Source organism: Triticum dicoccoides, chromosome 3A (assembly GCF_002162155.2).
Source record: "Triticum dicoccoides isolate Atlit2015 ecotype Zavitan chromosome 3A, WEW_v2.0, whole genome shotgun sequence".
NCBI lineage: Eukaryota > Viridiplantae > Streptophyta > Magnoliopsida > Poales > Poaceae > Triticum > Triticum dicoccoides.
In genome coordinates this window covers 640,936,139-640,952,233 of record NC_041384.1, presented here as the reverse complement: position 1 = coordinate 640,952,233, position 16,095 = coordinate 640,936,139, and the positions used below count along the sequence as shown (strand labels likewise).

The 16,095-nt window shown below is 43.5% G+C and overlaps 1 protein-coding gene across 1 annotated transcript; it reads right to left on the bottom strand.

Annotated features, from left to right (window-relative positions):
* Nucleotides 1-14,240: 14,240 nt before the first annotated feature.
* On the bottom strand, nucleotides 14,241-15,418 carry LOC119272438 (heat stress transcription factor C-1a-like). Its single transcript, XM_037553927.1, has 2 exons — nucleotides 15,099-15,418; nucleotides 14,241-14,948 (listed from the first exon to the last, which is right to left on the bottom strand). Exons 1-2 carry the CDS (start codon nucleotides 15,333-15,335, stop codon nucleotides 14,241-14,243), a joined length of 945 nt encoding a protein of 314 aa, XP_037409824.1. The 5' UTR covers nucleotides 15,336-15,418.
* Between the last annotated feature and the right edge of the window lie 677 nt (nucleotides 15,419-16,095).

Below are 16,095 nucleotides of genomic sequence, written 5' to 3'. Positions count from 1 at the left end.
ATTCAAAGTGGGTTTGGAAGAGTGTCAACTTTAGATCCCACATATTTGGAGAATGTTCAATCTTATGAAGTTTTTGATAGAAGTGGGTTTGGAGAGGTCATGACTTTAGTTAATGTTAATCCCTCTATTTTGGAAGAGTGTCAACTTTGCATACATGTCGATCGTGTTAGGAATATGTTTTGTGATAGCTATATTGTTGAATTTGCTTATGATCCTACATATAATTATTATGAGAGAGGAAAATATGGTTGTAGAAATTTTCATGTTACTAAATCACCTCCCGTTATATTGAGATTGCTACTGTTTCTTTCCGCTTCCTTGCATATGCTAGTTTTTGCTTGCCTTGATAATTTGTTTTCCTATAAGATGCATATGCATAGGAAGTATGTTAGACTTAGATGTGTTTGTCACGTGTTTTATGATGCTCTCTTTGTGCTTCAATTCTTGTCTTTCATGTGAGCATCGTTGAAATCTTATGCCTAGCTATAAGGCTTTAAAGAAAAGTGCTTGTTGGGAGACAACCCAATATTTTACTAGCTGTTATTCAATAAATAATTTATCTAGACTCTGTTTTGGTTGTGTTTTTTGTTTTTAATTAGTGTTTGTGCCAAGTAGAACCATTGGGAAGACTTGGGGAAAGTCTTTTTGATCTTGCTGTAAAAAACAGAAACTTTAGCGCTCACGAGAATTGCTGCCATTTTTTATTGGAGAGTGATATTTAGTTAATTATTTTTGAATATGATTAGTAGATAAATTCCTCACGTCCAGAAATTCATTTTAGAATTTTTGGGGTTCCAGAAGTTTGCGTTAGTTACAGATTACTACAGACTGTTCTGTTTTTGACAGATTCTGTTTTTCGTGTGTTGTTTGCTTATTTTAATGAATCTATGGCTAGTAAAAGAGTTTATAAACCATAGAGAAGTTGCAATACAGTAGGTTTAGCACCAATATAAATAAAGAATGAGTTCATTACAGTACCTTGAAGTGGAGTTTTGTTTTCTTTCGCTAACGGAGCTCACGAGATTTTTCTGTTAAGTTTTGTGTTGTGAAGTTTTCAAGTTTTGGGTAAAGATTTGATGGATTATGGAACAAGGAGTGGAAAGAGACTAATCTTGGGGATTCCCATGGCACCCCAAGGTAAAATACAAGGACACAAAAAATCCTAAGCTTGGGGATTCCCCGGAAGGCATCCCCTCTTTTGTCTTCGTTCATCGGTAAGTTTACTTGGAGCTATATTTTTATTCACCACATGATATGTGTTTTGCTTGGAGCGTCTTGTATGATTTGAGTCTTTGCTTTTTAGTTTACCATGACCATCCTTTCTGTACACACCTTTTGAGAGAGACACACATGAATTAGAATTTATTAGAATACTCTATGTGCTCCACTTATATCTTTTGAGCTATATAGTTTTTGCTCTAGTGCTTCACTTATATCTTTTAGAGCACGGTGGTGATTTTATTTTATGTAAATAATTGACCTCTCATGCTTCACTTATATTTTTGAGAGTCCTTAAGAACAACATGGCAATTTGCTTTTAGGCATAATAAAAACTTCCATATAAGTGCATTGAATACTAAGAGAAGTTTGATACTTGATGATTGTTTTGAGATATGGAGATGGTGATATTAGAGTCATGCTAGTTGAGTAGTTGTGAATTTGAGAAATACTTGTGTTGAATTTTGTGATTCCCATAGCATGCACGTATGGTGAACTGTTATGTGATGAAGTCGGAGTATGATTTATTTATTGATTGCCTTCCTTATGAGTGGCGGTCTGGGACGAGCGATGGTCTTTTCCTACCAATCTATCCCCCTGGCAGCATGCACGTAGTAATTTGTTTCGATAGCTAATAGATTTTTGCAATAAGTATGTGAGTTCTTTATGACTAATGTTGAGTCCATGGATTATACGCACCCTCACCCTTCCACAATTGCTAGCCTCTCTAGTACCGCGCAACTTTCGCCGGTACCATAAACCCACCATATACCTTCCTCAAAACAGCCACCATACCTACCTATTATGGCATTTCCATAGCCATTCCGAGATATACTGTCATGCAACTTTCCCCCGTTCCGTCCGTTATGACACGCTTCATCATTGTCATATTGCTTTGCATGATCATGTAGTTGACATCGTATTTGTGGCAAAGCCGCCGTTCATAATTTTTTCATACATGTCACTCTTGATTCATTGCATACCCCGGTACACCGCCGGAGGCATTCACATAGAGTCATATCTTGTTCTAAGTATTGAGTTGTAATTCTTGAGTTGTAAGTAAAAAGAAGTGTGATGATCATCATTATTAGAGCATTATCCCAGTGAGGAAAGGATGATGGAGACTATGATTCCCCCACAAGTCGCGATGACACTTCGGACGAAAAAAAATAAAAAAAAGAGGCCAAAAAGAAAAAAAAGAAGAAGGCCCAAATAAAAAAATAAAAAATGAAATGAGAGAAAAAGAGAGAAGGGACAATGTTACTATCCTTTTTCCACACTTGTGCTTCAAAGTAGCATCATGATCTTCATGATAGAGAGTCTCTTATGTTGTCACTTTCATAAACTAGTGGGAATTTTACATTATAGAACTTGGCTTGTATATTCCAATGATGGGCTTCCTCAAATTGCCCTAGGTCTTCGTGAGCAAGCAAGTTGGATGCACACCCACTTAGTTTCTTTTGTTGAGCTTTCATACACTTGTAGCTCTAGTGCATCCGTTGCATGGCAATCCCTACTCACTCAAATTGATATCTATTAATGGGCATCTCCATAACCCATTGATACGTCTAGTTGATGTGAGACTATCTTCTCCTTTTTTTTGTCTTCTCCACAACCACCATTCTATTCCATCACAGTGCTATATCCATGGATCACGCTCATATATTGCGTGAAGATTGAAAAAGTTTGAGAACATCAAAAGTATGAAACAATTGCTTGGCTTGTCATCGGGTTGTGCATGACTTAATATTTTGTGTGATGAAGATAGAGCATAGCCAGACTATATGATTTAGTAGGGATAACTTTCTTTGGCCATGTTATTTTGAGAAGACATGATTGCTTAGTTAGTATGCTTGAAGTATTATTATTGCTATGTCAATATTAAACTTTTATCTTGAATCTTTCGGATCTGAACATTCATGCCACAATAAAGAAAAAATACATTGATAAATATGTTAGGAAGCATTCCACATCAAAAATTTTGTTTTTATCATTTACCTACTCGAGGACGAGCAGGAATTAAGCTTGGGGATGTTGATACGTCTCCAACGTATCTATAATTTTTTTATTGTTACATGCTATTATATTATCTATTTTGGATGTTAATGGGCTTATTTTTACACTTTTATATTATTTTTGGAGGCCCAGCCCAAATTGCTGTTTTTTTGCCTATTTTAGAGTTTCGCCGAAAAGGAATATCAAACGAAGTCCAAATGGAATGAAACCTTCGGGAACATGATTTTTGGAAAAAACGTGATCCAGAGGACTTGGAGTGGATGTCAAGAAATCAACGAGGCGGCCACGAGGCAGGGGGCGCGCCTACCCCCCTGGGCGCGCCCTCCAACCTCGTGGGCCCCTCCTTGATCCACCGACCTACTTCTTCCTCCTATATATATCCATAAACACCGAAATGTCTAGGAGCACCACGAAAACCTAATTCCACCTCCGCAACCTTCTGTACCCAAGAGATCCCATCTTGGGGCCTTTTCCGGAGCTCCGCCGGAGGGGGCATTGATCACGGAGGGCCTCTACATGAACTCCATGGCCTCTCCAATGATGTGTGAGTAGTTTACTTCGGACCTTCGGGTCCATAGCTAGTAGCTAGATGGCTTCTTCTCTCTCTTTGGATCTCAATACAAAGTTCTCCTTGATTCTCTTGGAGATCTATTCGATGTAATCTTATTTTGCGGTGTGTTTGTCGAGATCCAATGAATTGTGGGTTTATGATCAAGTTTATCTACGAACAATATTTGAATCTTCTCTGAATTCTTTTATGTTTGATTGGTTTATCTTTGCAAGTCTCTTTGAATTATCAGTTTGGCTTGGCCTACTAGATTGATCTTTCTTGCAATGGGAGAAGTGCTTAGCTTTGGGTTCAATCTTGCGGTGATCGATCCCAGTGACAGAAGGGAACCGACACGTATTGTATTGTTGCCATCGAGGATAAAAAGATGGGGTTTACATCATATTGCATGAGTTTATCCCTCTACATCATGTCATCTTGCTTAAGGCGTTACTCTGTTCTTATGAACTTAATACTGTAGATGCATGCTGGATAGCAGTCGATGTGTGGAGTAATAGTAGTAGATGTAGGCAGGAGTCGGTCTACTTGTCACGGACGTGATGCATATATACATGTTCATACCTAGATATTCTCATAATTATTCTCTTTTCTATCAATTGTTCGACAGTAATTTGTTCACCCACCGTAATACTTATGCTATCTTGAGAGAAGCCACTAGGGAAACCTATGCCCCCCGGGTCTATTTTCCATCATACAAGTTTCCAATCTACTTTATTTTGCTATCTTTTACTTTCAATCTATATCATAAAAATACCAAAAATATTTATCTTATTATTATCATCTCTGTCAGATCTCACTCTTGCAAGTGGTCATGAAGGGATTGACAACCCCTTTATCGCGTTGGCTGTGAGGTTCTTATTTGTGTGTGTAGGTACGAGGTGACTCGCGCGTGGTCTCCTACTGGATTGATACCTTGGTTCTCAAAACTGAGGGAAATACTTACGTTGCTTTACTGCACCACCCACCACCACCACCTCTAGTTGACAACTTATCCCGTTTTTTGAGGTTGAATCCGCCGGTGTTCTCTAGTAGCACCGAGCCGATAGTTGCTCATGACTGGCTCCGCATGATTGGAAGGGTGCTGACCACTGTTAGGTTGCATAGATGCTGAGAAGGTGTGCTTTGCCGCACATCAACTGGATGGACCCGCAGCCTCATTGCAGGAGAATTACACAACCACTTTCCCCATAGCCAATGTCACTTGGGATCAATTCCAGCAAGCATTCCGCACTGCACATGTCTCAACCGGAGCTATGAGCATGAAGAAGCATGAGTTTCGCAACTTACGCCAGGGAAACCGTATTGTGGGGTACTACGTGGATGAGTTTAGTAAGTTAGCTCGCTATGCCCCAAATGATGTGGCCACAGATGCCGCGAAGCAGGAGAGGTTTATGGAAGGGCTAAATGATGAGCTGAGTATGCAGTTGATGGTGGCAACATTCACTAACTACCAGGAGTTGGTAGACAGGGTTGTTATGATTGAAGGCAAGCAGCAGCAAATAGAGAGCTGCAAAAGGAAGTATGGGAAGGGGGAGTACAACTCTGGAGCTCAGCAGAAGCCTTGTTTTACCCCAAACTCAGGAGGACATACCCATCATAACCATGGAGGCCACACTCACAATGGGGGAAGTTCGCATAACCACAATGGGGCTAAGAATGGAAATGGGAATGGAGGAAACAACAATCAGAACCGTTCCAACCCAACAACACCCGCTAAGAAGGATCTAAGTCATGTCACCTGTTACAAGTGCAGGAAGAATGACCACTATGCCAATGAGTGTTCTGAGTTGAAGAATGGTAATGGGAATGGAAGTTCTAGGAAGAAGCCCAACCCTTTCACCAGAGGAAAGGTGAACCACGTTAACATGGAGGAAGTTGAAGAGCAGCCGGATGCAGTTATCGGTAAGTTTTTGATCAAGTCATTTACTGCTACTGTTCTTTTTGATACTGGTGCATCACATTCATACATATCGAGGGGATTTGTGGATAAGTTTAAGTTGCCCACCAAAGCCCTTAAGACACCTATGTTAGTAAGCTCTCATGGAGCGGAGTATATGGCAAGCAGAGGATGTTTTCAGATGCCATTGACCATAGGTAGGCATGTTTTCCCCTCAGACCTAATCATTTTGGAGTCATAAGGATTGGATGTGATACTAGGCATCGATTGGCTACCGATGTATGGAGGAAATATTGATTGTTCTAGTAAGACAATTCTCCTCACCACCCAGAGGGTAAACGGATCAAGTATGTGTCTAGGCATGCGCTAAGGAAGACTCAAGTAAATTCACTCTCGGGAGTTGTTCATTAAGAAGTGCCTGTTGTGAAGGATTACCCGGATGTATTTCTAGAGGAATTGCCAGGCATGCCACTAGATCGAGATATAGAATTTTTGATAGAGTTGTTGCCAGGCACCGGACCAATATCGAAGAGACCGTATCGGATGCCCGCAAATGATCTGGATGAAATTAAGAAGCAGATTAAGCAGTTATTGGAGAAAGGTTATATTCGACCTAGTTCATCACCGTGGGGAGCCCCACTGCTCTTAGTTGAGAAGGAGGATGGATCTTTGAGAATGGTTGTTGATTATCGGGCATTGAACGAAGTGATGATCAAGAACAAGTACCCACTACCGATGATCAACGATTTTTTTGACCAGCTACAGGGAGCCAAAGTATTCTCCAAGATCGATCTTCGATCAGGATACCACCAGTTGAAGATCCAAGAACAGGATATACCTAAGACAGCTTTTACCACAAGGTATGGGCTATATGAGTACACGATCATGTCTTTTGGATTCACTAACGCCCCTGCCTATTTTATGAGTATGATGAATAAGGTGTTCATGGAGTTCTTGGATAATTTTGTTGTAGTGTTCATTGATGACAGATTGGTGTACTTGGAGAATGAAGAGGAACACAAGGAACATTTTCTATTAGTTCTCGAGAAACTCAGGGAACATCAGCTATATGCCAAGTTCAGCAAGTGTGAATTTTGGTTGAAGGAAGTTGGATTTCTTGGACATGTTATATTAGGAGAAGGTATAGCAGTCGACCCTACCAAGGTTCAGTTTGTCACTGAGTGGCTGGCACCCACCTCAGTTGGAGAGATCCGCAGTTTTCTGGGCGACTCACATGATACTATAGGAGGTTCATTGAGAACTTCTCCAAGATTGCGAAACCCATGACAGAGTTATTGAAGAAGGACACCAAGTTCAAATGGACCGAGGAATGTGAGGCCAGTTTTCAGGAGTTGAGGAAACATTTGGTTACAGCTGCAGTGTTGATTCTTCCGGATATACACAAGTATTTCCAAGTGTATTGCGACACTTCTCGCTTGGGACTTGGAGGTGTACTTATGCAAGACGGAAGAGTTGTTTCATATGCCTCACGTCAGCTTCGACCTCATGAGTTGAATTATGCCACACATGATTTGGAGTTAGCAGCCGGAATGCATGCACTCAAAACCTAAAGACATTTTCTTATTGGAAAACGTTGTGATGTATACACGGATCACAAGAGTTTGAAGTATATTTTCACACAGAAGGAGTTGAATCTCAGGCAGAGGAGACGGTTGGAGCTCATAAAGGATTGCGATATGAAGATCGTAGCACACGCTTTGAGCCGCAAGAGTTATGTCAATACCCACGTAAGTGGAGGATCACCGCAGGAGTTAGTCGACGATCTCAAGGAACTTCATTTGGAGATAGTTCCAAGAGGATTTGTTGTAGCAATGGAGGTTCAGTCTACGTTATTGGGAAAGATTCGAGAAGCTCAGAAGGATGATAAGGAAATTGCTGAGATAAAGGAGAAGATGAGCAAAGGAAAGGACAAAAGTTTTCGTGAAGATGAGCATGAAACTTTATGGTTTGGGGATAGTATTTATGTGCCCAATGACCCAGAGATCAGGAAGTTAATACTTCAGGAAGCTCGTGACTCACCACACTCAATTCACCCCGAAAACACCAAGATTTATTTGGATTTGAAGGAACATTTCTGGTGGAAAGGAATGAAGAAGGATATTGCCGAGTATGTAGCCGTATGTGATGTATGTCAAAGAGTTAAGGCAGAACACCAGAAGCCAGCAGGATTACTTCAGCCTATGCTGATACCCGAATGGAAGTGGGATAAGCTTGGCATGGATTTCATCGCCGGATTACCCAGGACCCGATCAGGATATGATTCTAGCTGGGTAGTAGTTGATCGCTTGACCAAAGTGGCTCACTTTATCACCGTGAAAACCACTTATACGAGAACGAAGTTCGCCAAGATATATATGACCAGGATCGTATGTCTGCATGGAGTTCCGAGGACCATCGTATCAGATAGAGGAACAAAGTTTACCTCGAAGTTTTGGAATCAGTTGCACCAGACTTTGGGTACTAGGCTAGAGTTCTGTACAGCTTTTCACCCGCAGACATATGGATAGACCGAGAGAGTCAACCAGATTCCGGAGGACATGTTTAGAGCTTGTGCGCTAGATTATGGATCTAGTTGGGATGATAATTTGCCTTACGCAGAGTTCTCATAAACAACAGTTATCAGGCCAGTTTGAAGATGGCCCCTTTCGAAGCTTTGTATGGAAGGAGGTGCAAGACACCATTGATGTGGGATGAAGTCAGAGACCGTCAGTTGTTCGGACCAGATTTAATCAAGGAGTCTGAAGAGAAGGTTAAGTTAATTCGCGATAGAGTATAGACTGAAGGTAGCTCAGTCCAGGCAGAAGAGTCATGCCGATACTAAACGCAAGGAGGTAGTCTATGAAATTGGAGATAGATCATATCTTCGTGTGTCACCACTGTGAGGAGTTAAACGATTTGGAGTTAAAGAAAAGTTAGCCCCAAGATTTGTAGGACCATATCGAGTTTTGGAACGTATGAGAGAAATGGCCTACAAGTTGGAGTTACCCGAAGGATTATCGGGAGTTCATGATGTGTTTCACGTCTCCCAGTTGAAGAAGTGCCATGCAGAGATGGCCGATATTCCTTAGAGATATAGTGCCCCTGGAAGCAATTCAGTTGGAGAGTGACCTAACTTACAAGGAGAAGCCCGCCAGGATTCTCGAGTTTGCCAGCCGAGTTACACGCAGCAAGGTTATCAAGTTTTGCAAAGTTTAGTGGAGCCACCATACCGAGGAGGAAGCCATCTGGGAGTGAGAGGAAGACCTACGGAAAGACCATCCACACCTATTTTCTAGCCAACCTGAATCTCGAGACGAGATTCATCTTAAGGGGGGTAGGTTTGTAACATCCCAATTCTCAATTTGAATGTTATACATAGGACACCATATGCATATCATATTTTTATTTGCATTTGGTTGTGATCCTAGAAATCTTAAGCAACTCAAGGACCCAAGGAGAGAGTTGGAGGTTTCACAAATTTTCCTATTTGAATTTATTTTCAAATTTGAAAATAGGATCAATTTGATTTTATAATTTCTCTCCAATTTTTTCCAATTACAAAAATAAATGAGAGAAGATAAAATGACTTCTTCAAAAAGATAGAAATATTGGAGAAGAAATTTTAAAATCAAATTATTATTTTATTCGTATTTCATTTGCTATTTTATTTGAATTAGAGAAAAACTTGCATTTTTGAAAATTGCATTTTTAGGCCAGAAAAATGTTCATCTTGTCATAAATATTAGGTTTGGACGGTGAAAATTGTTTCTGGTATTTTTAGAATTTTTTATATTTTATTAGGATTTTTGTTCGCGGCGAAACCTATGTTAAAAAAATTTCTGTCAGACCGACTCCGCCTTCCTCCACACGCGCGCGCCACCGTGGCCGAGCCGGAGTCCGGCTCCGCCTCCGACTCCACCGGCCTCCTTGCCCCCTTCCCCAAGCCGGCTCGCTTCCCCTCTTTATAAGCGCCGACGCCCCCCTCTCACCTCACCTCACCTCGCTTCCCGCCGCCGCCGCCGCCGCCGCCTGCAGCCGCCCGCGTCGCACCCCGTCGCCCGTGCCGCCGCCCCGCACTGCCACCCCTCCTCGCCGCCACCTCCCGCCAAACTCGCCGGAGACGCCACCGCCTCTCGCCGGTTTTCGTCGGTTTATTAGGTAAAAACCTAGGTTGCTTTTTTAGGGTTTTGTCGGTTTATTTTTGGTTAGTTTCGGTATTTTCTTTTTATTTTCGGTTCGACCTAATTAGCGAACATTCACCCAATCCTCTCTGTTAACGAACGAATTTGCTCGTTAGCCCCTGTTAGCGGATGTTCGTCCTATAGTCTTTTCTTTTTAATTTTAATTTTTAGCCAGGGACCTATCTGCGAATACTTTTCTCACAATTTGTCCCTGAACTTCAAACCCGTTACTTTTTGCTCATTTATCCAAATGCAGTGAAACCAATGCCAAAGTATTCGCCTTGTTCCCCTCTTTCCAGATAATCAATCTGAACATGGTTTTGATAATTAAAAATTTGGTTTCAAGTAAATTTGAATTTGAATTTCTTTTCATCGTAGTTTGAGTTTCGTAACTCTGATTTGATTGATTCTTTTTGCAAATCAAAGCTCTTCACTTGAACTTTCAGTTTGGATCTTTTCTCTTGAGTTTTAACCTTGCCTCTTTTGCTTTGAGTGCTTATGTATGCTATTGTTTCTTCATAATAGTCTTTCCGGAGTCGAGGCTTGCTACTACGAATCTCTAGGGTTTTTTGATCGTCAGCAAGGCAAGTAACACTTTGATCATATTCCCTTTAATATCCAGTTTTTATGCATTAGTTTCAACCCTCAAACATTGCATGATTAGGACTTGTTTAGCATGTGGGTTTTGGGAAGTAGTTGATGAGGTAGGAACCTATTGCCCTTTTTATATCAAACCCTGGGAGTTACTATGTTATGCTTATACTGCTATGCTATGCTCGTAGACGTGGATTGGGTTTTGAGAGAATTCATGAAAGTTGTGAGAGTTATTGTTTACTAAGGTTTAACTTAAGGTGGCTACTTTAATACACATATGGGTGGATTGGTTTGTGGGCTCCTAGGGAATCCAGTGCTGTCCAAGGAGATCCCGGGGCATCCGTGTGATCATCCTATGGTTTGCCACCCAGGCTCAAAGGGATCATGACATTATTCATGCTAGAAACTTCCTTGTGCATCCACATGCCACTATCGGCTCTGGCATAGTTGAGTAAGTTGTGGGAATCCTTTCCATGATGGGCTAGCAGATGTAGGGGATTGTAGGTGTACCGGCATATCTATCGGTTAAGGGGGCCTCTTGGAAAAGACTGTGTCTCGGTCATCTGTTTCTCAAACACCATGAAGTGCGAGAAATCCAATGGAGGAGATCGAGTCTTGTGGGGAAAAGTGCGCAAACCTCTGCAGAGTGTACAAACTAATCATGATTAGCCGTGTCCCTGGTTATGGACATCTTGAGTATCTGGTACTTGAATTATTATGTTGATCTCATCACTCTACTTAATTAATTTGTCGGGTTGTTAACTTTTAATTGGAATTGAGATGGGGTTACCATTCTCAATGCTTTCAACAAACTTGTAGTTAAATAAAATATATTCCTTTGTTGTAGGGAAAAACTAGCTTTATGCAAATGATAACCATATATAGAGCCTCCACCGGCCATATATGCATGTAGTTATAGCTGTAATTTCTCCATTGCTCTATAGTGTTATCTTGCCAGTATATTCCATGTGCTGACCTACACAGGCTACAACATATTATGTTGCAGAGTTTTCAGACGAAGAGTAAGGTGCGCTAGGTCGTTGTCATGCACTCAGTTTTGCCGTGGAGTTGGATGGACTCTGCTACCTTCGAAGCTTCCTCTGTTATCTTATTTAGATGGCCTTCGGCCATATTATTGTAATAAGTTCTCTTTTGAGACATTCAATGTAATATGTGTCTGATTGAACTCTGTTATAAAATCTCGAGTACTGTGCGTGTCAGCAATACCGATCCAGGGATGACACTTATGCACAAAGACTTGACCGTCTGAGGTCGGGTCGCTACAAAGACACTTTCGCACTCATAGGTCGATGTTGGTTGATCCAATCACACGTCAAATTTAGAGCTATCACCCCTGTAATAGTACTTGGGTCCAATACCTTCGATAAGGAAAGGACGTGTGCCATCGCTTGAGCCATGTCTGGTTGATTTCGTAAAGCACAAATTTTACTGATAACGCCCACACTGTGGCATATTAGACATCCAACCACACGTCGTGTGTGGCGTAAGCTAGAGGCAGCCCACACGGGCTATGTGTGGGCGAACATTAGAACTGCCCACATGTGTGGGCGCAGCTACTTCGTGCCACACGCCCAACAAACTACTACTCATCCTCATCCCGCGTGTGTGGCATGAAGCAAATCTGCCCTACGTCCTGGCGCACCCGTGGGATGACACTTTAGTTACCCAGGGGATGGCAATTGTAGTCACCCGGGATGGCAAATGTAGTTGTAAAAGCATGGCAACTTCTCTGTTTTGGTTAACTATAGTTGCCATGTCTAAGTAACGGTAGATGTCGCGTGTATTCGAACCATAGTTGTCATGTGTGATAAACTACTTGCCCTACGTGGTCAAACAATAGTTGCCATGTGTGATTAACTAGTTGCCACGTGTGGTCCGACCATAGTTGTCATGTATGGTTAATCACAGTTGGCATGTGTGTTTACCTAGTTGCTACGTAAGCGGAAATGCATTTGCCATCTAGCAACGAATCGTAATTGTCATGTGTGTTTATTTAGTTGCCACGTACGCACAACTCCAGTTGCCATCTAACAACGTACGAGCGTCGTGTGGGCGAAGAGCAGTTCGCCCACACACGCGTGGACTAGGTGGTGATGTGTGGGAAGAAACTGGTTCGCCCACACGGTGCAGCTGGCAACCGTGTGTTGCGGGTCGTGTGGACGAACTCTCCAACACCCACACACACGATGATGCCCACGTGGCACTGAAATTCTAACAGATTCCTTTAGGACTCGTGCAAAACAGAATCAACGTGTATCAACGCGTGTGGGCGAAGTGCAAACAAGCCACATGTGTGGGTGTTAACATTACTGTATTTTTTAAAAAAGAAGGTTCACCCTGGTCTCTGTATCAGAATGATGCATGCAATCATATTATTAAGCAAAAGGTCTGCGATTCAGTACAAGTACGCAAAGGGAGCGAAAATAAAGTGAAGATAAAAATTGCCACAAACGGCAAAACAGGCCAAGATGAAAGTTATCAATATATATTGCTCTATCTGACATAAATAACAAAGGAAACCGCCAAATGTTTATGGTGATAAACTTGTGGCATATTGTGAGTTGTGACTCACGGTAGAACTAAAAAATAATGGATCATGAGTTCAATACACGTTACTAGCATTTTTTTTGGAAAATTATTTTAATCAACATTCCCCCCTTGCATTCTATATTAGAAGCAATTATTTTGTTGCTTTTTGCACCCTTCTTCTTCAAACTCTATTGGCTAATTTATTTTGATCAGCACTTCTAATTTATATATGTATTACACAACAACATAGTTTTTGTTCTATGTTTGTCGAGTGTAGGATCATTTGCATTATAAGGAGCACTTTCACCGGCGACCATACACAACAATATTTGGAGAACAGCAACAAAAAAACATGAGGAACAATTCCATGTGCATATGGCTAATTTTCTTGACTAGGCATTTTTTGCACCGCACAAAAATGATTAGACAGGTGTTCTTTATAGATTTGCAAAGTATTTTGTGTTCTTTCGACAAAGCTAATACCATGGTGCCAAAACCTGCTCTTGAGTTATTTCCCATTCAAAATATATATGGTGCCAGAACCTGCTCTTTAGTTATTTTCTATTTTAATATGTTTTGAGTACTCATCTACAAAATCTTGGCCCCCCAGATGGCCGTTCATCAAGATGCGGTTTCGACGAGCATCACACTAAAATTAATGACGGAGGTCCTCAAAAGACATTTGATCTCCCTGGCATGCGACGTGAGACAATGGCATGTTCGTCTTTGTATCTATCTTGAACAAACCGCGTAGTTGGACGGCTTTCATGATTGGTGTTGTCTCAGCATGCAGGGGATTGCTCGTGTGAAAGGGAGGACATGCGGCAACAGAAGCTTGTGAGAGTTAGGGTTTCTTGCTTTGTGTATGCAATGGTGACATGCACTTTGGATTCAAGGGTTCAACAACGAAGACGACTGTGGCTCCAGAATGATGGTCCTTAGGTGTACGTGCATAAAGACTTTCCAGCTGCCATGAACAAGGCCATGCCGACTCCTGTAGGGAAGCAGTGGCAACGACGTATCGCCGACTTGTTCTGGCGGTGATAGTGGTAGGACCTCGGTATAATTTTTGTTATGTCCGGTGTGCTTTGTACTGAACTTCTATAATTGATCCGGGCTGTTTCGTAGGAAATAGTTGTGTACAAATGATTGCTAAATTAGTAAGAGTACACTAAGTACAAGAAGCTAGTGCATGTGCATGCACTATGCGCCATGTTTAGAAGAAACACTGGCCAAGTAGGCAGAACGGGAAGGGGATCTCCACGGCGGTCCCACTGTCAGTTATGCCCATGCCGCTGCCGCTGTCCCTGCCGCCGCCCTCGAACTCCGGCACCTGCTGCACCCCGGAGCTCGCGGAGGGCTCCTCGAAGGCTGGGAGTTTCAGTGGCATCGGCTCCGCCCACTGCCCGACTCTGGCTCCGTCCATGGCCGCGTCGCCGAGAGCCAAGAGCGGTGAAGGCGCCGGGTGAAGCGGGGGTGCAATGGGAAAGGAAGCAAAATCACGGGAAGGCAACTGCATGCGCTGGAGCTTCTTCTCGGCTGCCTGTTGGAGAAGGTGGAGGGAGGTGGCGTTGGGATCCTCGTCTAGCCTGGCGAGGAAGGGCATGAGCCGGTCACTCCGCCGCTCCGTCGCCTGCAGTCGCCGGGCCATCTGCGCCAGCTGCTCCCCGATAGCTGTCTGCTCCTGCCGCAGCCTCCGAACCTCCTCGAGCAGCGCCTCCCTCCCCTCGTCGTCCTCTTCCTCCTCCACTTCCTCTCCTATATTGGCCATCACGTGCTGCTCGCCGCCGCCGACTAGAGACGAGCAAGAGGTCTCGCCGCGCTTCTTCTTGCGGCGCACGATGAGCGGCAGAAGGTGCGTCTGGCCGCGCAGGAATGACTCGTGCGCGAACTCCCATCGGTCCGGGTGCACCTTCCGGAAGCCCTGCACAGCAATCTCATCATAGCAAATTAAGCAGACATTTCGCAAGAGTACGGTGCACGTGCAAGCCTAGATCGAGTACCATTAACAGACTACGGATCACTGGTATTACTAGGACAAGAAAGGCCGAAGGAAGCCTCAGTAGGTACTCACGTAAGAGTTGAGCTGGCGGACGAAGCTGGAGAAGTTGCCGTGCTTGAAGAAGCATGGGAGGAGGAGCTCCGAGAAGCCGGCGACGTCGGTGACGACGAAGCTGTTGCTGTCCCTCCCCCACCTGACGAGCGCGTCCGTCCTAGGGTCGCTCACCATCTGGTACGTCTTGGCCACGAACGGCGCCGTGTCGAGCTCGCCGATCAGCCCCAGCGCGAGCTCCGTGTGAAGGCCGTCCATCCTACTATATCCTATGTACTACCGGGCGGCGGACCTCAGACACTGGGAGCTCCCGATTAGCTGCGTACTTGCTCTCCACCACGACCGGGCGGCGGACCTCAGGCACTGGGAGTTCCCTCTACTCTAGCTATGTCACTACCGGACGTCAAAATCCCTCAAAAGGGCAGGCAAGCAGCTGTGATTGCTCGCAGAGAGGGGGCCGGTAGCCATCCAACTTTATGCAGCGTGCTTGACAGGAGGACGCTAAACGCCTAAACCAATACTGTAACCCATGAGTGATGACCTTACCCCATTCGTGGTTATTAATGTATATAGTATAATTGACGTATGTGAGCATGGAAAACAGATCCTTCGCACACGCTACTGGTAGCATGTCGATCGATCCCCAGCCTTCTTGGCGTCGCCATCGCGTTCCGGTGATATATCAGTGAAACCGTGCCGCCTTTTGGACCAGAGCGTGCTCCAACAGTGCAAGAAATGACAACCCAAAATCAAAACCCAGCTAACCCAACTCCAGCTGCCTCGATCGTCTGGACGTGGTCTCTCTCAAGCACATACCAGGTTGTCCACTTGCGTGCTCTCGTTCCTCTCCTCGCACTGTGTTGGTAATGCGATCGATCGCCTAGCTCGATCAACTGTACAAACACTATGCTTCTCTTGTAGCAGCACGTAGCATCAGATGATGACAACGCGACAAATATGGACCGTGGTTGTAGTAACAAAATACTATGGGCGGTAACAAAATAGTACTATGGGCGGT

What these genes read in the sequence shown, in the direction of transcription:
- LOC119272438 (XM_037553927.1), bottom strand. Translation starts at nt 15,335, where the DNA reads ATGGACGGCCTTCACACGGAGCTCGCGCTGGGGCTGATCGGCGAGCTC. An exon ending in TCCGCCAGCTCAACTCTTAC is followed by an intron (nt 14,949 to 15,098) that starts GTGAGTACCTAC and finishes ATTGCTGTGCAG; the next exon opens with GGCTTCCGGAAGGTGCACCC.